Raw genomic sequence first — 23,417 nt, 5'->3', positions numbered from 1 at the left:
ACTGGCTTCGTTACAGCAAACCACAAGTCTTTCTTCCATGATACATTTTTTCTTTTTTTTTTTTCCCAGCAAAGGGGAGTCCAAAAAGAGCATTTCCTCCTCAGTCGCTTTCATAAATGTGTAAGAGCCAACTAGTCAGACTCGGTAGCAGCGGAATATTGCACTGCCATTAACTCTGCGTAGGGCTGAAGTCCGAGCGGTGCACTCGTGGGGTCAGTGGAGAATAATGACAATGCTGGCTCAGTGACGTGAAGACCCAGGATGCGAAGGAAGGGGAGAACACAACAGTACCGGTCACACGCTCGAGGCTCCAATACTGGCTTTCCGGAGGTTAAAATTCATCGCTTTCAACCGCGTGGAGCTGCGTGTCGTCCGCATCCGTCATGCTGCTCTCTTGGGATTCGTCTGTGCCGACTTGAAAGAGAAAAGAAACACGAAGCGGTCAAACGCTATGAAGCTGCTTCACTGCAAAGATTCCCCCCTCGCTCAACTCCAGCACGTCAACAGCGCAGCAGAAACGGGTTTGGGCTTCCCCCCCAACGCCTGAAAGCCACACGGCGTTTCCCTTTTTCCTCCTAACACGCCAAGCCCTGCCAGCTTAGTGAAGTCCAAATAAACGCGTTTAGAAAGGAATTAACACGAAGCACACGTTAACAGAACACGGCCTTAGCCACCTTCTGTTAAGAGCCTGAAATCTCTGACCCTCAGTTCGGTACAGATTGGCACGCACGGCTCCAAAACTGCTTTCAGAGCGATTTTTAGCCTTTTCCCTCCTAAAAGCACAGCAGCCACCTGAAATGCTCACGGCAGTTACCCGCCGCAGCGCGAGCGCTCGATTTATAATCAAATAATACTCCAGTAGCGGCGCTGGGCAGCCTCTGCTCGCTCCCAGGACAAAGAACACAGCGCCAGGTCTGAGGTGAGAGAAGTGCTTCGAGTAAGTGCGCGCAGACGGCTCCGACACCGAGGAATTATTGCCTTCACTTGCTTGGATGATGGCGAGCCTAGAGCTTCCAGCAAAATGAGACTCCGACAGCTCCTTGACTAAAGGCAGCACGCGCCAGGTCAACGTGCACACACCGAGACATTGCCCTTAAACATCTGGCTTCTGTTAAAATTAGAAACAAGGGATGTACCTAACGATGGCTGCTGCTCACACACAGGAACGTGGCTCAAGTCTGCTCTCCCTAACACAATTTAGTGTATGAACCGTAAACGTTGTCTCACATGGAGAAAGAGAGAGAAAGATGCCTGTTACTGCTTTAACGCAAACACGGGGCAGGTTTGTGCACAAGGGACAGAGCCAGGCCCATGCTGGGCAGCTGAACGCCCACCCCGGCTCCGCCAGCCCCTCGTCCGCGGCTGGGGGGGCCGCGCCCCCCCCCCCCCGCCCCCCCCAGCCACTAGTACTACTTAATTTACTACTTTAATTTACTTTAGCTTGGCTCCAGGATCCTAGAGGAATGGCTGAACCGAGACCGTGAAACACCTCCAAGACATATCTGCAGAGCCCAGGAAACTGAATTGCTTACAGGGAGATTCACACACTTTTATTTTGGTCACAGGTAGGGGGCAGATGAAGGTGTTAGAGTTTTTGGTTACAGGTCTCTCTGTGTGTGGTTGGGTTTGGGCGTGCGGTGGTTTTTTGATATGTGCGTTTAAGGAGGGTTTTTTGGTGGTTTTTTCCCCTGGCGCTGAGCAGTCCAAGTGCTCTGTCTCCCTCTTCTGGTCACAAACACGCTCAGCCCCTGGTTCAATTCAGCCCAACCCCAGAGGCAGGGAGAGAAAAATTCGTGCAGTGCAGGGTAATTTTCAGGAGTAAAAAGCACACTGGACACACGATCAAGGAAAGCGAACGTGATAGACAAGAAGAAAACGTGACAACTTTTCCAACTGAAGATTTAGAAGTGCAAAACAGCATACAGGTAGTAGCTATAAACCAAAACCTGCTGCATTTTATTCTCATTTAACTGCTCAGCGGCATTTATTTTCCATTGCTATTTCAGGTGAATATTTAGGACTAACCCTGCTTCACAGAACTGCAGCTCATGATAAAAAGTCCTAGAGAAGAGAAACCTGGGGGATTCCTTTTTGTGGAGGATAATGGGAGTGGGTTTTTCCCCCGCACACTCAATTCCATGATTTTGATCCAAAAGCTGCCGTTTCTGCTTCGCACACCAAACATTTTCACCCAACACCGAGTTTGCTGAACTTTTGCCAAAGCCCCTACAGACAGTTTCAGTCGTGATTCACCTTGAGACGTTCTGTCGCTTCGGGGAGGGAAGACTCGCAGCTGCGGGAAGTCTCGCTCTCCTGGGATAATATTAGTGGCCAACCACAATCTGTGTCGTTATTTCTGCCCTACTCCATCTACAGAGTCTAAAGAAACGTCCCCATCCTTTATTTCACACTTAACGGAGGAAGCACGGATGAATTGTTCTGAAGGAAGAGCCTCCGAGTTCTTACTTGCCGAGCGGGAAGTTTTACCTAATAAACCTGGGATTCCTCGTGCTGCCTAAGGGGAAACATCTCCTCGAATGACAAAAGGTTTGAAATACAAACCTGATTCATAGGGGTAACATTCACTGATCTGCTCTTCTTGAGTTATTGGCTCCTCATCATCTGGAAGGTAGCGTTTATCAATGGCCTCTTTAATCTGGTTATTGGCTCCTTTGGGATCTAAGTCCATTGCCCACGAGAAATTCATTAGGGCCAAATGCGTTTGACCCAGTTTTTTATAAACCTACAAACAAAAGCAAAAAAAAAAAAAAAAGGCTACATTCACATGAAGTTGCTACTTGAAGGTTTGGACAACAAACACACCAAGCCATGGTTAATTGGTATTTTATGAAAAGCAACAGAGGGTAGATACGGAGGATTTATTATATGAGTCCCAAGGGCAACAGTAAGTATGTGCAGAAAGAGTGAGCGTTTCTATTTCAGACTCAAACAAATTAAATTAAACTAGCAGCTGACAGACTAAAAAAAATAAACGAGGTAGATCTTCAGATATGAATTTAAGCTTTGGAGCTCTGCAGCAGGGTGGTGTAAAAGCTGTTGGTGCACATGTTTTGTCTTACGCCCTCACCACTCTCCCGATTTTTGGAGTCACTGTAGCCCCAAATCTACTCGTGGCTCAGGGAAAAAGTCCAGAGCCTCAGATTTCTAACGTCAGAGCCCCAGAGAACAGCCTGGGGAAGCATCACCACGTGCACACAGTGATCTTAGGCTCTTCCCCACAGCTCTCACACCGAGGACCAGCAAAGGCAGAGCACGTGGTTCGGCAGATTTTTGATTTGACTCAGCACGGCCGCTCCTACACCCTCAAGTGACATTTTAGCTGTCACTGGCAGGTGGAGAAAATGAACAGGACATTAAGGGACACCGAGCTTCCCCCGTTAAACCGAACAGCAACATTCTCAAGGCATCCCTGCACCAGAGGATCCAGCCCATATTTTACCTTCTTTGTCACCGCAACTTGCTCTGAAGCTCTGCTTATCATTAAGGACAGACGAGCAAGTAATTTATCTCTGTTAAACATTTGAAGAGCGAAAGTACTCAAGTTTGTCAAGACAAGGCAACTCTCCAATCAATTTAGAGGTGCAGCGACTCCTGGACAAATACCAGTCAACAAGTTTCAGCATAAACCCTTTTACTTCTCTCCAGTTTAAAAATAAAGAAGGAAATCTTGCTGATGAAGAGCTATCCAGGACTGTGCTAGAGGTAAGTTTGGTTTGTTGTTTCCAGGCGAACAGACACCCACAGAAGAAGGAAGGATTTATTTAAAGCCTATTAGCAGAGAGCACGGTGAGGAAGGAGGACTTGAATTACCAGAGAACTTTTCTCTGGCATAAAACTTTAAGGAGGCTGGAATGTAAATTCAGCTGACAAACCAGAAATATCCCAGTGAATCAAGTCTTGATGGAGTTTCATCTGCAGGGGAAGACACACGGCTGCACGCACAACCACTGTGTCTCCTTTCAGCGAAACACCTTTACCAGGATCAACGTCTTTTTTAACATTAGCTATCTTGCACATTGGCAGCGGTGAACTCAAAGCAGGCAGAGAATAACACTGGCTTGGGTTATTTTTTAATTCATTGGTTTTAAAACAAGCTGAAGGCTGCTTTGCTGCAGTAATAACCGGCTTCTGCATTTAAAAGCTGTGAGCAGTAAACCTTATTTAAAGCTTTGGGAATTTTTAGAGTATGGCTCCAGAGGGAAGCAGCTTAGTGACAGGCACGAAATTTTCTCCTTAGGCATACATTTCTGCAGCAACAGAAACCAAAGAACTTACAAGCACAGTTAAATTTTACCTACCTTTCCTATTAAAAAGTAAACAAGAGACTCTTTGGGAACAATCTGTTTCAGTTCCAGAGGGTCTTGTAAAGCAGACTGAAAAGAAGAAAAGAAAAGAAAAAGAGAGCTCAGCAAGTACACGCTAGAAGTCTGCAACCAGGTATTGACACCACTAAACTGTGACTTAGAACTAATGTGGGGGAAAAAGAAAAAAAAAAAAAAACAACTGGCATTTGCATAGAGTATATTCCATCAAGAAGAGCAGCACAATCTCAGGAGCAGCATCCAAATTTCCCTTCACATCAGTTTCTCATTTCAAGATTGTATCACTTTCTAGCCCCATTATTACAGAAAGAGCGACCTGACTGGGCGTTCATCTCCTACAACGTATCCAACAGCCAGTTAAAGAGTTTTCCCTCCACAGGTGCACACGCATTTCGGAGCAAGGTTTCAGAAACCAGACTGTGGCTTCTCTTCGCTGGCCAAAAGAACCAGGCCAGAGGACACCAGTCACTGCAAAGCCGGGCTGTGCTCTGAGCAGGGAACAGGATCAGACCAGAGCGCTGAGCTTCTGATTTTTCACTCGATAACCCAGCATTTGAAACTGCTCCTTCCTGCTCTTACAGGGCAGTTTCTGAGCCTTTGTTAGTAGTTCAGTACAAACTCGGGATAATCCAGTCACAGCACGGACACGTGCAGTAACTCCTCTCCTTTCTTTGCCCCCAGATTTTAACAATCAAAAACTTTAATGTAGTTCCCTTGGCAAAGCGAACGCTTCATGTCAGCCTCTACAAACTCAGCCAATGCCCCCAACTCTTGCTGCAGGTCCTGAGGCTGCCCAGCGTTAAATCTGGAAGCGTTTAACTTCCAGGGCACACTCACTCCTAGCTCCGGCACTTTAAAGATAACTTCGGGTTGGCCACATGTACCGCATCTTACCTTGTATTTTTCATTTGCAAATAATACAGAAGCTTTATGGAATTTGCATAGCGGGTTCTTGGGGTCAATGTTAATAGCTTTGTTTAAAGTATCCAAAGCCTTTTCAGATTTTTTCAGTGCATGCTGGACCTATTAAGAAAAAGAGAGACCAATTTTAAACATGAACACTGCAGCTCATCTGCCAGACGTGGCCATTTACTTACAATCTGTTCCTTTAAAAATATCTGTCCAAATCTAGACCAAGTCTTAACAAGCTTTCTCACAAAAAGCAAGGTTCACCTCACCCCATCTCCACCTCAAAGCGTTCTCCCCACCCAGCAACTTACAGAAATCTTTTAACCTTTGGCCAGGAGCGAGCTCAACGCCTTTCTCTGTACCTAAGTGAGAAGCAGCCACCGCCCCTGCAGAATTTGACACGGCTTTGCCACCACACAGAAGGTAAGTGAACGCCAGCAGAGAACCAGCCATTGCACTTATTAAAACATGAACTGACAGTATAATTTTAGTACAGGCTAAAAGTAGTTGAAAGCTAGAGAGGAGTTTCTTTTCCAAGACATTAATCCAGTGGTTATTCATTCACGTGGCACCTAAAAGCTCCCAATGGCTACTCTGAACTCGCTGGCTTTTTTTTGCTAAAAACACTCAGAATGACTTTCCTAGTGCAGCCAAAGTACAGAAGCAGATTAAAACCCCAGGACAGAATTAAGTGCAATCTACTTACTACTCCAATGTGGCACAGTAAGACCGAGCTCTGAGGATTGATATCAAGTGCTTTCTGGAAATGCATTTCTGCTAGACTGAATTTTTCCTGTTTGTAATAAATCATTCCTAACCCATACCTGCAAGCAGAAAAACAATTCCGTTAAGGCTGTAGTCTAATCAAACTAGTCTTTGTCAGGGAATACGACCTGGTGGAAATACTCTACAGACTTGCCAATCCCACCCAGGGTGGGAAACATCTACAATGACCTTGTTTTTCTTGCTCACTTGGGTAGTTTGAAGAACTGAAGGTTTTCTCAGGGCTAAATGACTTAAACTAGTAAATATAACTTTTACTGCTTTATGTGTTGGTTTTTTTCCCCCCCACAGAAAAAGCTGCAAGAGACTGACTGTATCCAAAGGTATAAAAAGGAGCAGATCTCTCATCTCCCCAACTGCAACCGAGACCAACCAACTAGCTGCACGAGGAGCGGCACGCAGAACAAAACTGCCTGGGTAATACTGCCAAGATCATCTGGGGAAACCAGGAGAGCTCTGATTTTTTGCCTTCCTTGTGGAAGTAACTGTCCAATAAACAGAGAGATCTTCTGCTTTGCTCTCTTACTAGTGAGCAGAGAGCGAAAGAAACGATAGCAGTGGCAGCAGCCAGAAGGTATTTCTCCAAAAGGAGTTCTGTACCGCGTGCAGCCGGAGGGGGATGCAGCAGAACTCACCAGGCATTATAGTGCCGCGGGTTGACCCGGATTGCATTTCTAAAACAAGCTAATGCTTTGTCTAGTTCTTCCGTCAACACAAACTCGTGCCCCAGCAGGGTGTAGGCATAAGCGTAGTTTGGATCCACTTGAATGGCTCTCTGGAAGAACTTGATGGCGATGTCATGCTCTCGTTGCAAGCTGAAGCAGTTTCCTGCAGCACACCATGCCTGGTGACGGGAGCATTGCAAAATTAGTGCACGCTTGGCGACTCCAGAGCAACTAAGCCTGAGCTGAACAGATTTTTTTTCTCCAATTTGATTTACATAATATGTGTAACTTCCTCCTAGATTAAATAATAATAATAATAAGCCAACAGCGAGTTAACAGTCTCATTCCCGAGAGGTAAAGAGGCCTGAATGCACCCTGCAGCTAGCCCAGCTGAAACACAGAGATGGAGAATCTAAGGACACCCAGCAAGTTGGCACCAGTTAGATGCTTGGATGGCTATCGACTAAAGCTTCTGAAGCTGTTGAAAAGGCCAGAAATAAAACATCTCAGATGCTTAAGAAGAATGAAGGAGGAGACGGTACGTTCACTCTCACTCTTCAGCTCCTTCCAGCTGAGAAACCTGGAACTCGGCAGAGCAGCAGGTTTCGCAGTCACCTCCTTTTTCCCTCCTGCTCAGCAACCAGGGTCTCTTGCTTCCCCAAATCGTTAGCATCGCTGCCAAATCATCTAACTGTTCTCCACTCCTCGTTTTCCAGAATCTACATTTGCTCCTCTCCAGACTATCTTACTGTAACTGCCAACCGCTTCAGTGGTTTGGATTTTTCCTCTATTAAACACACTAACGTGACAACATGAACAGGATTCTCTCCAACAACAAAATCCCACTATCATCTACAGCTCTGTTAAGAACGTATTTACAAAAATACATCCATCTATTACTTCTTCTGCAGCACCCATCAAAAGATGATTGGCTTTTTGCCTACCATGACTTTATAATATCTCCAGTATAATGGACTTTGGCATAAGAACATGTAACATCACCTCTGAAAATAAATTCTAGAGCAAACGTTTTTAGTACCAGTGAATTAACTACAGCAATTAAAAGGCAGTGCAGGAAAAAGATATTCCTTATCTTTGCACACTGGCAGTAATACAGGTGATTGACTAACTTGTGATCTTCCTGGATGAGGGGTGCCAATGCAAATTTAAATAACCATTAACAGATGAAAGGTTTCAACCTGTTCCATGTAAGCTGATATTCTAACTCTACGAAGCCATTTCAGGCATCATCAGTTCCCCAGACATTCCTGTCACCTCCCCCTCCAGTTTTGCCACGCAGCTTCCATGGGAGAACACGCTTGAATTGGCTCAGAGCTGTTTTGGAATCATTGATTTGACCACATACAGTCACCCTCTTCTCATTCAAGACCACGGCGTTTCATACCTCCGGGGAGTTTTTATCCATGTCCGTCAAATCCTTGGAAAGAACCGAAAGAGCAACATCTTTCTGCAGATGCCACAGCGTAGTCGAATAGATCTCCATGCCTTCTACTCTGTAGTTTTCAATCCTCCTCACTTCGGAAAATATTCTCTCAGCCTAAGAACAGAAATTAAAACTTAAACCAAAAACTCCACCCATCAAAGCGAAGCACACAGGTCAGGGTCAGAAGCCTCCTACGTCCAGCCTGAGCACTCTCTTCACTTTGAGAGAGTTCTACGCAGAGCTAGAGTCCTGCAAACGCTCAGGTCGGCATTGCCGTGAGTCAAGACGGGGAGAGGCAAGGAGGAGACCCCAAGGGTCGGATACAAGAGGAAATAACATTACAAGAAGTGTAAAGTGTAACTCAGCCTCTTCAGGAAAGCTCAGCTCCTGGTGGTGCAGATTCAAGATCTAAATCCGTTCCAGGTATAACTTTTACATTTATACAATTACCTCAACTGCAAATTTCTCACAGCGTTCACGGGAAAGCTGCAGGTTTGGGGCAAAGCTACACAAAACCAAGTGAAAAAAAGAGTACGGACCAACCCACACGGTTCCTACCTGCATATATTCTGCAAGTTCGAAGTAAGCTCTCCCGATTTGGCACAGCACCCAGCCAGTGTTGTAGTGGTGAGACGGTAAATGGCTTAAAATATTGATCGCTTCTTTGCAGTTGTACGAACACAAGGCTAAATAACCTTTCCCCATGTCACGGAGAAGGCTCATCAAACCTTCTAGGAGAAAAATACAATAAATAAAAGTGGAAAGAGAAAAAAAAAAAGCAGCAGCTGAGACTTATTTACTTGAAATTGCTAATCCTGTAAGCTCTTCATTGTGGCAGGCACTGCTTCTCAATTTACTTAAGAAAAATCTTTCAGGAGTTCTCAACCACGTTTACACACTCTTAACTTAGTCATAAAATTCTAAACCATCAACTTTTGTAATGGAAGTCAGATGGTAACAGCAGCTTAAGCCAACAACAAAACACTCAGGAACAGAGAAACTCTCAAGTTTGGGGCAACCAGAATCTTGCATTTACAGCAGCTATTCAAACACTGGGTTAGGTCTGAGCGCAGTTTCCACGTCTGGTATCCGTGGATACATCTTCTCACTGCCTGGAAACATTATGGAGCCAAAAGAGAGGAATTCAGCAGTTTCTCTAGGATTTTTGGACAATCTGAGTAAAGACTTGTTTTTCAACAAGGGGGAAATATGAAAAGGGAGAACAGGCTACATGAACCTCATTTTAAGGGAAGATGACCAGGTTATTCCCAGCTCTTTTCCATCAGCTTCCAAGGATTTTGCCTGAAAACATTTTAATCCTTCAAAAGGACTGAAGCCTGCAAGATACATCTGCTTACACAAAGCCACTTCCTGCTACTTCTTCACATGTTCCAAGTTAACCAGAAGATACTGATTTCAATGTCTTTAATTACACAAAGGCAATAGCTGCACGCTAACTGAAGCAAAGAATGAACACTGGAGCAAAACTTTTTTCATTTAACCTTAAAATATGAATATATGAAGGTTTACTGTAGTCCAATAGCGTTCAAACAGACCTGCTGCTGCCTTCTGTAGCGTAAAAGCCTGGATCTGCGGCGCAACAGTGGAAATTTTCCCTTCTGAAATGATGGAAGAGTCCAGTTTGGTAATTTCCAAACTGTCATTTAAGTTTGGTTGAGTTATTCCTCCCTTATTTGTTTTACTTTTTGTTTTTCTGTTGGGAATCTTAGGTGGAAACTTCATTTTCAACTTTTTGCTATTTTCCTGCAAGTAAGAAGCACGAGAGTTACACATATAAATGCCTTTTCGATTCAAGTAACTAAACATGGAAATGAATCATGTAAAATTAGATTTATGCCTCTTTGCTGCCTTAACCGTGCCCAGTTGTATTGAATTTTAAACTTCAGCACACAGACACTCTGACTTCACAGGAGGAGTTAACTTCTTTGAATTGTGAACGCTTGCAGCACCCAACTACAGCCCCCGAGGATTTGTGCTCTGGTGTCCCACAAGTCTGCAAACCACACGGGCTTGTTACCTTTGTTGTAGAGCTGTCGCTAGTGAACAGGCGAGAGCTTCTTCGAGGCAGCGCGTTTGGTGGAGCAGCAATTGTTGGGCTCAATACCTGAGGTGTTGTACTGAAAACAAGCACATTCAAAACTCAAATCCTTCATTTTTAATAGAACCACCTTTTAAAGCATTTTTCTTTCTTTAAACAAAAGATAACTTTTTTTTTTTTTAAACAAAGGCACAGATAATCCCATTTCAGGGGATGAAAACAAACAAACAAAAAAATCTACCTGTCGCACATCAAGAACATGAGCTGAATTCCCAGGTATTTTTTCATTTATTGATGAAATTGCAAAGAAGATTTAAACTCAACAGGCCAACCTCTACACACAAGCTTTCTACTTATCCATGGAAGGTATTTCAGCTAACAAAAAAAACCACTTTGCCCTCACCCAGAGAGGAATTCTGCAGGAACACCCATGCAAGTTGGACAAATCAAGTGCCAAATTCCTTCAAATAAGGAGATGCAAAAGGTGATATCAAGATTTTGTTGGGTTTTTTTTCCCCCCTACCTTGTCTGTGGGCCAGAGCTCTGTGTTTGTGCAACAAGAATTGGAGTGACTTCCCGGCTATTTCCGCTCTGTGAGAAGACAGACTTTGTTCCAGCTTGGCTCATCCTGCTGACACTCTGCATAACACGAAGTTTCTACAGGTTTGTTATTATGCCACTAAGAAGTCTCCATCTCTGCTATAGCAAACCAAACCCATTCTGCCAATCAAATATTGCACAAAAGAGGATAAACATAGGACAAACACAGATTATTTCAATGAAGGGTGAGGGTCCCCCTCCAGTGAGGGCCCCTCACAAACATTTCTACCTGTTAAAAACCAATAATGCCGAGTTTATCAACTTCCCACATTTTAGTCGAAAGATATAAAGTCTCCATCTAGCAGCAAGTAACTACATGCTAAGATGTTTGCGCAAGAATAAAGGACGTTACACTGAAAGTTCCCTCTCCACAGGAAGCTGTACAAAAAAAAAATAATATTAACCCAACCAGAGAAAGAACAAGATTTTTGAATTACCCCATTCCCATCGGCTCGGGAAGCCGTTCACTGTTAATGCCTCACTGAGGCCCCGGTTTCAGCGTATTTGCTCCGAGCAGACATCAGTATCTCACCAATTAAAGCCTCGCTTCAGAGCTAAAACGTGCACTTTGCTGCCTGCCCTGGCACAGCTGCGGTTTGGGAACTCGCCTGTGAATCAGAGACCTAAGGAACAAGTTGAGAGCAAAATTCCTCGTCTGCTGTGTAGGCTTCCTACCAGCGTTCTGAACAGCTCCTTCCCTCCCTGCCTTTTAAAAGAAAACTTAAAGCTCATCTTTCTGCCCACTCCAGGGACACCAACGTTCCGCTTGGGGACGACGGTTCGGAAGAGACGTCCTTCAAGGCACCGGAAAGCAGCAAAGGGGATCGGTAACGGCACAAGCGATGCCGGTTTCTGCATTATCCAACTCGTAACATTCCGTCCTTCCCTCCTCAGGTTCTTTGCTACCAGAGGACAGTTTCGGCGGCCAGCAAGCGCCCTTGCCCACTCAGATAGGAAGCCTTTGGATTCATCCTAAGGTTTCACTCATTTACGCAAGCGTTTCCTAGGAAACTGCCTCCGTCAAGTCATGCACGTTCTAGCCACAGCGCCGCTAAACCTTTCCTAACTCAGTCATTCGAGGAGCAGAAGTGAAACTGGCCAAGTAATTATTTGCACTGGACAAAGCACATAGCAAAATTTTAAGCTGATTATTAAAATATATTAAATATTTGTGTTTAGGTAGCAGCACAGATGCATCTGGGAGGGAAGCATGTGCAGAGATTAGGGCAAGTTACACCCTGGTGTCGGTGTGCCAAACCGAGCAAAGCTACAAAAAAAGCAGCAAATACGACTTGGTTCCCCAAAGCTTTTCATCTGTTGAGCAGAACAAACGTGAGGTTAAACGCAGATGAGCGCTACACTGAAGAGCTGCACTTGGCTATTTCTCTTTTTTAGCCTCGTGAAAATTCACATTCCTACATAGGTACAGTCCACCACAAGGCAGTGTTCGCAGCTGGACCACGGAAAATCGGTTGGTCCTGACCAGCTACAGGAGGGGAATGGATCAGCCACACGAAGCACAGTTCTAGCAAACTGGTTTAGCACAGTCCAGCTCCGGGAGAACAAAGGAAAATTAAAGCAGGACTGAGAGAACTGATAGGAAGTGTTGCAATGAGGAGATGTCGAGGGACAGGACACCGTAACGACTCAGGCCACTCAATTCCAAACTTCCCAGTCACAGGCTTCAGAAGACCACCCAAGGGAGGAAAATAATAAAAAAAAAAAAGTTATCTGCTTACTGACTTCTATTCTTTTAAGAACTGGGCCAATAAAGAAGACAAAAGTGGTTTTTAACAGCTCCCAATCTTCTCTTGCAGAACGGCACAGCAAGGCGAGCGCCAGCTGATTTGTCCAGAACGCACACGGAAATTCTATTTCTGCTTTTGAGGAATTCAACACTATTACTTGCGCCGAGTTTTTACTTTAAAGGGTTGGCCACCTACAAAACACTAGCATCCCTCGTGCAACTTCTAGATTTACTAAAAATACAGGGGGAAAAATCCTCTTTTTTTTTGTTTTTAGAAAGGAACAAATAGTTCTTCAACTGTCACCAACATTCCACCTCTCATTTATCACTATGGCAACTATGACAGTTTCTAAAGGAGTAAAAAAGACAATTTTTAGTTTCCTCTACACGAGACTTAGCCAAGTCAAACAGCACCATTCCTCCCAGTCAGCCCTCCACAGACCACCAGCAGCAGCCTGTAAACTAGAATTCAAGAACTGCCTGCAAAATAGCAGCAGCTTCAAATAATCCTAGAAGCCTCACATGAGCTGAAAGTAATGTTTAAGAAATAAAACTAATAAAAATCAAGTGAAAACTCCCAGTTTGGACTGTCTTCAGGCTCTCCACCTTGTACACTGAAAGTTATGAATCCCTTGTTGTTTAGGATCATCAGTGTTTGTGCATTCTTCTCCGCTGGTTTAATTAGCAGGAATACTTTTTTATTTTTAATGATAGAAGCCGAGAAAACTAAAGTCAGTTTTGCCAACCCAAGGAAGTTACACAATCAGCTGAAAACATTTACAACGTGGACATCTTCACTCGCAATATAGTGTATTTTTTTTCTTGCTGCCTCATTTGCTTGGCCATAAAAACAAATTTCAAACTAAATAAAAAAACCTACCAAACCATTGAGGCTTTAGAAACAGTTGTTTCAATGTAACAGACTATTGCACAATGAATTTGGTTTTAATTAACGCTTCCAAAAGGCCTAAGAAGTTTTGTGACCAGTTGCAGTCAAATTAAAAATAAACTGTTCCCTGCACCCCCAGCCTCACTATAAATATATATAAGCTGGTGAACAACATTTTATCTTACAACATTAAACAACTGATAGTAAGACTGAAGGAGGTTTGAGGTGTTTTGGTTTTTTTCTCCTCAACAAACTATAAATACATTTAATTCCCACTTAATTAACCCAAACCATTTCCACAACTAAAGGAGGCTGCAACCAGATCCACCCTCAAATAAATTATTTTTGAAAACAAAGTTTGCCAGCAGAGGGTTCTCCCCACTGTCAGCACAACGTGGGTTTTTTTATCTGCGTTAGGGACATTTCTTTAAAGCACACTGGATGGGCAAACCCCTAGAACCGCAATCGTACTCCAGAACACAAGGTACCTTCTTGGAAGGTGCTCCTGTGGGTGGCACATCGATGACAGCAGAAGAGTTGGTGTAGTTCTGTAAATAGGATCCATCTCCAGGGCTTGGGGTTTCTAGTGGCAAAATTCCAAAGCTGAGAAAAAGGCAGAGCGGAAGAGTCAGTGCCCGACTGCCAGATCACGGGAGCGGGTCTCATTCTGTGGCTAAAGCTGAGATCCCGATGATCAACTTAAATGAGGAAATAGTTCTGAGACCATGTCAGCCCTCCAGTATCTTACTGTCCCCATCTATAAAAGACACTTTAATAGAAAATACACTTATTCCTGAAATCGAAAGACACTGAACTTCCTCTGCCTGTCTGCCACTAACTGACAGGCACACACCACCCAAGTATTAACGGCTTGCAGCATAACTCTGCTTAAATAAAAAGGCATACAGGACAGAGCGTATCTTTACAGGCTCTTTAGCAGACAGCTATTCTTCAAGGAATGCTCTCAAAAGATTATTTCAGCACAGAAACACGCTCCTTTAAAGACTTCTCCAGTGTGAACATCGCAGCAAGGAATACACCAAGAAGTGCCTCTCTTCTACCCAAAACAACCAACCGCTTGTTTAAAAACCACAAGAGGTGAACACCAGGGCCAAGAGAAGTTACCAGAGTTATTTAGGTTTTGTTTCTGCAGCATTATTTATAACACACGAGCACCAGAGTACGCTGCGCAGCCCACACAGCTTTCCCGTTCCCAGCCACAAAGACGATCACAGCTGCAGATGGAAATTGGCTACGTCAAGGATTTACCTTGGGGTTAGTGGGCTCAAAGCCGCGGGTCCTCCCAGTAAACTCCGCCCGGTTTTTGGTTTATTTTGAGCCTGCTTTGACAATATGGCAGTTCCTGACCCAAGCGGGACAGCGTCTGGTGAAATCACAGCTGAGTCAATGTAAGACATCGAAGAATCCGTGTTCAAGGAGGAATATTTTGAATTGGAGGATTCTAGGTTGATTCTGTTCAACTCCTGAAAGAGAAGGCAGTTGTTAGATACTCACCGCATCGTTCCTAACAAGCATTTTTCAGTCAAGCTGCGAAGGCTGCTTTAAAAATCATGATTTTAGCAAAACTCACAATTGTGTCTTGAGGCGTTTCCATAAGGACGGTCTCGGGCTGTCTGTGGGATATGTTGTGATTAGATACCAACGTTGTGCAAGTGTTAGGCAGACAGCTGCTGAAGTTCTGTAACGACGTTAACTTAAATGTTTGGTCAGGGTCTGGCTTTTCACCTGTAAGATTGGGAAGAAATTTAAATGGAGTTATTCCAGAGGCTATATGCCAACTATTCAGTCTGAAAAAGTGAGGATACAGGATAAAGTATTTTAGCAAGAGTGTGTTCCTATTTCTTTCCTACATATGCTAAATCAGAAGTGTTCTTCCACTACAAAGCCCTGGACAAACAGTTTTATTAATAGATTTGCTTTAAGTTATTCTCAGAAATAAACTGTAGGCTGGAAAACATACGGTATTCTTAAATCCAAACACGTGTAAGTAATGAAAAGTGAATAAAACAAGACAAAACACTGGCAAAGTATTTTAAATGCCTTATTGCTCTCAAAAAGCCGCTTCCAAAGAATTCTGCCAGTATTTTCTTTACTAGTTCTGGACATTGAGTAAAATAAACCTTTCTGCATGGCAACAGCGACTCAGAAAGCTTGACATAACCTGAAAGGGCGAAAACATCACATCTAACAAATCAGTTCTGCAGACTTACCTATTTCACAGAGCGATTCAAAAGGGGACCAGAGGAAAGGATTTAAACTAAGGCTCTTTTGGTAACATTCTGATCCTTTGGCAAGCCGGTCTGTCTTGCTGCAAAAAGAATGCGACACTTAGTAGGGAAACTTAAGAAAAACACTTTTGTTCAACACAGTTTTCCAGAAGAGGAGTTGAAAACCAACAACATGTTGCAAGTCAAAGCAATGCTCCTCATTTCTCAAGCCACAGAGCAACAGTGATTTCTTCTGAAGTTATTTGACATATTTAGACACAGAGGAAATTCGGCACAGTCCTCAAAAGTTGCATAAGCACTAGTATTGCTTGAGAAATTCCATTTTAGAACGATGATGTTCTTCGTAGCATTTTTTTCTCTCTCCACACAGCAACCCAAATGCTAGCCTTCCAGCAATTTTAAATATCTATAGGTAATATTTTTACAGACAAATGAGGGGTTAAACTGAACACCTAAATATCTGGCTACAAAAGACAGCTGCTTCTGAAATAAGTTTTTTCAAGAACAGGTACATTAGGGAAGAATGCAAGAACCCCACTGGTCCAATTCAACCTGTTCACACTTACTGAAACTTTTATTATATCTAGGCAAAATAAACCATTTAAATTTGTAAAGCTGTTTCTGACTGGCAGTCCCCAAAACACGCATTTGCAGGTTGTAGCTACACATCTGTTAAACAGATACAGACAAATCAAAATGGCAACACTGAGATGGGCCTTGGGGAAGGACACAGAACAAACCTGAAGGCGTAAGAGAAAAAGACTCTTGGATTGCACACTTAACTAGCTGGAAAAGAGGAATTTGCGTTTTCAGTCAGAAGCACTGACCCTTGTGGTGACTGAAAATATATTTGACTAAAACTGGGCTAGGTCAAATCAAAAGAAAAACCCAAACCAAAAAAACCACAAGCTTTATCAGACAAAATAAAAAAGCAACATTACCAGTAGACATGTCCCAGTAAGGAGAGCGTAAAGCATGCAGAGTCCCCAAACTCCATAACAATGTCATCATGGCTTTTCTGTTTATTCAACACTCCACCAGATAAGATCTGCTCCCCTTCCGCAAGCCTTTGTAAAAAACAAGAGGTTTAAAGGGGTTACAAGGCTCACAGTATGGGTAGTCCAGTGTTTTCACCCTGCTGCAAACAAAAACAGAAACCCACTGTCAGTGCTCACAGGTTTCAAACCACACGCAAACTAGTTCCTGCAAATTGATTTGAGATAAGGGATGGATTCCTCCAGGAACACGGAGGGACGCAGCACTCAGAAGTTGAGCTTCTCTACTGGCAGGGAAGAAAAACAGAACAAACCCCAAATCCCACCACAGGCCAAAACCAGAGACATGTAATACAACACGGCTTTTCCAGAAGGGACTGATCTTCAGTAGAACATCAAACCAAGGACAAGAAATTCTTTCACTACATTTTTGAAGGTACTTTAGCCAGTAACAAGCCAAGCCAATGCTTAGCCTGGCTTTATTTTCTAAGAAATACAACCTGTAAGGCTCCACGTGCACTTAGTTAAGATCCAAGACTGGGATATGGCACAGACTTTGGATTTTAACACCTTGTTTTCTTGGAAGAGGGGCTCAAAAGGAGAACAGAGGCTCGATTTGCATCTACTACACCCACAGCAAGCGATACTGCTTGTGGGACACTCGTCATTAGGCCTGGAAATGGCTTTATACGGCTTCTGGGGATGGGAGGCGTTCCTCTGGCGTTCGAGGCCGACACTCACACAAACAAATCATCTCTTCCCACCTCCACTTGAAATTATACTTGTAGGTAGATGCTTCGATCCAAATAGACCATCCCCACAAGAAAATAAGGTACATCTGTACAAATGAGCTCAGGTAACTGTAACAGCAACGACAATTCGATTTCACCGAGTCTGAAGAATGTGTTTAGGAAATCCCCCCTATCCAACCGAAATGAGTTTGGAAGGCGAGGTACCAGACTTTGTAAAAGCAAGGGAGGGAACAATCAGCTGCAAATTTATTCCACTGAGACGTTTTCAAGTAGAGCATTAACTTCATTTCTCTTTCAACAAAAGACTCAAAAAGCCTGCAGCCTAAGAGCTCCAGAAGTGTTAAAAGAGCATCAGAAGAAACACAACAAATCCAGATATCCTTGCCGCTCTAAAGACGTCAAAGGACTCGTCTATTAACTGGAGTGGCAGAAGCTACGGAGCTTCCCCTGCTGCCCCTGCAGAGACCTGCATTTCGGGTGCCTGTTGTGAGCAGGGTTACGAATCCTGCAAAATAAGGCAGTCCTGCAAAATCTTGCAAAATAAGTCACGTTGTACTGTGTGAAAACTCCAAACATCCCATTACCTTTTCTAAAAAAAAAATAAAATTAAAAAATAAATGTTCTTTAAAAAAAAAAAAAATCACCTTTTTTGGTAACTGAAACAAGGCCACTCAAAAGAAAGCCACAACAATCACCCCAAAAGAGCTACAATGCGCACCCATGAGCTGCTCCACAGAGACGTTTAAGCCTCCGTAAAGAACCCTCACGCTATTTCGTTTTTTGAACAAAAGGGTTTGTCTTTCTTGGTCTCATCCCCTCCATTCTGCAACCCAGCCAGACACTGTTTCTATGATTATTTCCCATGTTTGAGATAAAAGGTACACAGAGGAGTGAAACACCCTCATGAACAAACTCTCAGGGCACTGAGGACTGTAGCCCGAGCAGTTTCATTCTGTGTTCTTGCTGTCAGACTCCAGAAAACCAGCAACATTAACCTTGACAAGGACATAACAGTGTTAAGGTTAATTTTGGTGCTGAACACAGCTTTCTTGGATGAGGGATTCAAGGTGGCTTGCTTTTTTTTTTTTAAATAAAGAGATTTCTGTCTGCATTTTTTCCCCTCACCCACCCATTAGCAGTAACCGGGTACGAGGAGTAAGGTTTGAGGGAAGTGGTAAATCCATTAAATCCATCCCAAAACCACTTAATGACATAAGCAAAGGTATCAGAGAAACACAAAATCAAAAGAAACACTTCCCATAGTGGTATTCTGGAGTCAGCAATCAATGTTTTCTCCCCCTACACAGCTTGATAACTCCTCTCTAGGTTATTCAATACCTCTCAGAGGTTTCTGCAATATGGGCTAATGTTCGTTAGGTCCACTATCTGAAAGTAAAATTAATTGAACTTATAATAATCTTTAGAGCTGAAGGACTAACTAATTACTAGTTTATGCAATATGACAGCTTCCAAAGACAAATCTGAACCAAAAAAAAAATAAAAAAAAGCAATTGTAACCTCAGACCATAAAGGATTTACTTACTTGCTGAGGTCAACACAACATTTTGCAAGCAGGTATTTACACTGGGGGGTAGTACAGCTGTGTCCCTTGAGGAGCCTGTATGCTTTATAGGCCTTTCCTGAGCGGTAGTAACATGTTGCCAGTAAAAACAGTGCTTCTTCCGAATGTACTGAAAAATAAGATTCAAAAAAATACATCATCAGTCGGTCATTTACCATTTTGACACAAGGAATTTGGGGATAGGGAGGAAAAGCAAGCTAGAAACAACAGAAGAAAAATCCTGGTGTTGGAGAAATTAATTACCGAATGAAGCACATCAGTTGTCAGCATGTAACAAGCTTCTGTGTGACATTTTGTGGTACTGTTAGACCAACTCCTAACATCCACTGTTGTAAGAGAATTTCAGTCGTTCCGATTACCCAAACTAAATGAGTGATTAGCCAGTTTGTTAGAATAACAGCACGTCAAGCCAAGCAGTCACTCCCAGTATAACAGAGCTACTTCAACAACTTGTTGGCCGCACCAAGGCTCGGCTCAGGGTATTATCGCACCTGCGAGGAACGCTCGGCGCTAGTTTAAGCGATGCACGGCGGCTGGCACAAGAAATTCCAGAAGGGAGAACTACTTCAGCCTAAAGACAGCTCGAATCTCAGTTTCAAATGGTTTGTAATTTTACTTCTGTTACACTTCTAAAGCACTTGATGCTGTATCTTCACACAACAGTGGAGCAGATTTTCTAATTTTAATGACTATTAAAGTTGGTTAATCGCCAGTCACCTCTACCCCAACATTAAGTCTTGTCCTTTTTGCTGCCTACACCCATTATTTTACTGGGAATATGGTTTAACATCACCCTTCAGATGTTTTAGTTGTTTTATGTCAGGAAGCAGCAATAGGGACAAGCTCTCCTACAAATCTTCTTCCCAGAGCCCTCCCAATCTCCTAAATTCTGAAGGAAGTTGTTAAACTTTAGAAGAAAATCATCCAGACTTGCCGACTTCACTTGTGATAAAAGGACGGAGTTAACCCCTGAAGTAGCTTTGAAACCTTACCATAAAATTATCAGCTGAAACTTTAAGTGTCAGAGAATGCACTTTGTGAGGCAACAGTGAGCAACACCATGGTGGTAACTCGAGCGTGACGCTACAACCGCCTGAAATACCTGTAAGACTTCATTTTAACAACTCTGTTGTCTGGGTTTTAAGCAAAAAGAGGCAGATACCCAGACACACTCACAGATTATGCACAGCCACGGCATCTTACCCTCTTCTTTGTACTTCCCAAAACGTTACGCAAAGAATCAAAGAAAGGCTGGCTGCAAAGGCAAGCAACTTAAATCTCCAAACAGTTAAGAAACCTGCATTACTTTATACTTTTCATAACACGCCACCATGCAACGGCCATTCAGCATTAAAAGAAACAATTCTGAGGTTTGCTCATCTACCTACGTGCAACTCTTCAGAAAAATCCGTATGAGCGTTAGACAAAAACCTCTTCGGGCAACCTGCTGAAATCCTTTCCTACACTGAAAATTGACAATTTTAAGTTTGTGCCCTCACCCCGACAATGACAAAGGAAACCGAAGACCCAAAGAGAGGACATTTTATTAGCCCTATCCAAAAACCACCAGAAGATCTTTTTGAAAATTCAAGTTAAATCAATTCTTTTATCCACTAATTTAATACACTTTCAGAGTTCTGGGAAACTACCAAGCCACAGATGTCCCTGCAAGGACAGTAATTGCAGGTGGACTTAGAAGTTCTTTTCAGGGAAAAAGAAAATAATCATTACTGCCAATATGGAGTCACCGTATTCAAGTCCAGCAGCTCCTACTCCGCAGTGCGATGACTTATTTTAAGCAGAAGCCAGATGTTTTGTTCGCAGTTAATTGCTTGAGCCAAGCGACAGCATGCACGCTGTTCTCTCTCAGCACTGCTGGTCACTGAAAAAAGCTGTTTGAAGTACCCTTGCAGAGTATTATTCTGCAAAGATAGCGTCCGTACCGAGTCATTTTTCTCTTGGCTGCTGAAAAAAAAGCAGATTCTCTTCGTTTCTACATCCTTGGTGGTTGCCTTCCATCTACCACTTCCCTACTTCTCACGCTGCGCTGGGCTCAGAGGAGACTGTCATCCCTAAAACACTATTTCTTTTACACACGCCTCAATTATAAGGTTCCGTAATATTCTACACAACACTTCGTATTTAAGCACAAGATGGAAAACCTCAGATTTCATGGGTTATCTTGACGCGAGGGGAAAAAAAATAAAAATAAATCTTTATTTCTCAAAAATGGGGTTTGTGCTTCTGCTGTCAAGAAGTGCACTGCGGGTGTGCTGGGCAGAACACTGAAAGCAAAACATTTCATTACAAAACACAAAGCATGAAACAGGCAATACGGATTAATTCACATTATAAGTCCAGTTTTTCAGCATGAGAAAATATATTTATACTTTAGCTTAAGAGCTGGCGGGTTTTTTTTCATGTTAACGATGAGGGGACAATACCTTTCAAAAAAGAGAAGCTGAACATGAGCAGAGCAGAAAGAAGTAGAGAAGAACAGAAACCTTATCTGAAGTCATGGAGGAAGGGTTAAAGAAGTGGGACTAGAATGCACAAAAAAACCCCACGTGTGGTCTTTTTAGGACCCAGGAAAAGCAGATTTGTGTCACTGCTGCCAGCTCAGCATCCAAGCCATCCTAGATCTGAGAGCAAATAATCAGCAAGAAGTGACTTGGAGATACTTATTCCGGATGTTCAGATTCTGTCTCAGTTTCACTGTTGCTCTCTCCTCCCCACAAAGTTCTCTTTCAGCGAATGCACCGATTCAAGAAGTGACTTGGAGATACTTATTCCGGATGTTCAGATTCTGTCTCAGTTTCACTGTTGCTCTCTCCTTCCCCACAAAGTTCTCTTTCAGCGAACGCACCGATTAAGCATCTGAACAGCAGCATTAGCACAGACAGCTTTCGAGATGGAGACAATCTGTAGAACTTGTGTATCGCACCTACTCTCAAGTGCCCTTGAAAGACAGGCAACGCTTCAGGTTACTAAGAAAACCTGTCTGTCTCACTTGCTACTACACTGTCAATGTTGTACTTAGGTACAAAACTCTGAATTTAATTTTCCAAGGGGCTTTTTACTATAAAATAACATTAATGCTGTTACATGATTTGATTTTCCAATCTAACTGCAAGGCATTCTCTCCTCTCCCCAAGCAGAAAGCTAAACTTCATTATCACAACAGGAGCAAAACGAAGCAGGACCATAAGCTCAAAAAACCTAAATCAAAATTGAAAATAAAAAAGCACCAACTTTCTATTTGTAAAGTACATACCTTCTGCATACAATCTTTCGGCAAGGAACACTGCATCGCGGTACGCGTAGTGGTTAAGTGCTTGCCATATAGCAGCCTGCAAGACAAGAAAATAATCTGGATTTAGAGAGCAGCTTGAAAAACGCAAAACTCACTAGCTCCTACTGTCAAAAGGCAAAGTTCGATTTTGTTCTACTGGAGTCATGAGAAGAATGGAGAAGAATAAACACAGAGGCCAAGTTTTACCTGTTCCAGCTATGAGTAAGGAGACTTAAAGCAAAGAAAACGCACAACATGCTGGTTTTTGGCTTGAGCGCTACGAGCCTTGCTCACTCTGCTACACAACCACCCACAAACCCCGGCCAACGTGCCCCGAAATACCAGCGAGCGCTTTAGCCCGGTGTGTAACTCTACAAGCTACCACCAAGGAGCACCACGTTAGGTAAAGGCAAGAACAAGAATCACCCCTCACCTCGCTACCAGAGCGCTCCAGCTCGCTCAGGGCTGTGCCCACGTCGGGGCAGGGGAGGGGGCAGAAGGCTGAGGTGCCCAACCCGTTTTAAAGGTGTTGGGCATAAACTTACTGCAACCGCCTCCTCGAGACAGGCCAAACCCCAAAGCCCTAGAAATCCCACCAGCGTCCGAGGCCGCCCGTGTGAGGTGGCTGTTGACTGAGCATGCTGGGCAGACAGTATTTCCCTTGGAGGGCTCTCAGTGGTCCCTTAAGAACCAAGACGAACGCGAGTCGCGGTGTTTTGCTTGAGTTTGCTCATCAGCCACCTCTTCGCTGTCACTAATTACGATTGTGAGGTATCGCACAAGAATGGAAGCGATGCAAACGAGACCAACCAATTGATATATACAGACATATATGAAGGCAACCTAGTTCTGCATTTTGCTGATATGCTTGGCAAAAAACAGCTACCTTTTTTTTTTTTTTTTTTTCCCCAAAGACCAAGAGTTTGGGACTGTCAGTATTTGCTCGGGCTCAGGAGAAGGCACTGCTCCAGCAAAACACAAACCAAGCGTACGCACAGGTGTAGGAACTGTGTACACAATTACAGCAGCTGTCATAATTACTTGCGCTGCTGTAGCCATGAGCTGAACCACCAGTAAGAGCTGTCCAGCCCGAGCACACGGCTCGGGT

At 43.4% G+C, this 23,417-nt stretch overlaps 1 protein-coding gene across 1 annotated transcript; it reads right to left on the bottom strand.

Moving 5' to 3' along the window:
- Positions 1 to 331: 331 nt before the first annotated feature.
- On the bottom strand, positions 332 to 22,359 carry CDC27 (cell division cycle 27). Its single transcript, XM_009869403.1, is given in 17 exon segments — positions 332 to 414; positions 2,587 to 2,743; positions 4,320 to 4,394; positions 5,238 to 5,366; positions 5,959 to 6,076; positions 6,671 to 6,879; positions 8,106 to 8,258; positions 8,703 to 8,875; positions 9,701 to 9,908; positions 10,183 to 10,282; positions 10,727 to 10,842; positions 13,928 to 14,042; positions 14,709 to 14,923; positions 15,031 to 15,185; positions 15,671 to 15,768; positions 16,630 to 16,755; positions 22,292 to 22,359. Coding segments are annotated over 17 exon segments (2,298 nt in total).
- Positions 22,360 to 23,417: the final 1,058 nt, after the last annotated feature.

The sequence above is a fragment of the Apaloderma vittatum genome, unplaced genomic scaffold (assembly GCF_000703405.1).
Source record: "Apaloderma vittatum isolate BGI_N311 unplaced genomic scaffold, ASM70340v1 scaffold38915, whole genome shotgun sequence".
NCBI lineage: Eukaryota > Metazoa > Chordata > Aves > Trogoniformes > Trogonidae > Apaloderma > Apaloderma vittatum.
The sequence above is the reverse complement of the archived record's forward strand: the minus strand, read 5'-3'. Positions and strand labels throughout refer to the sequence as shown.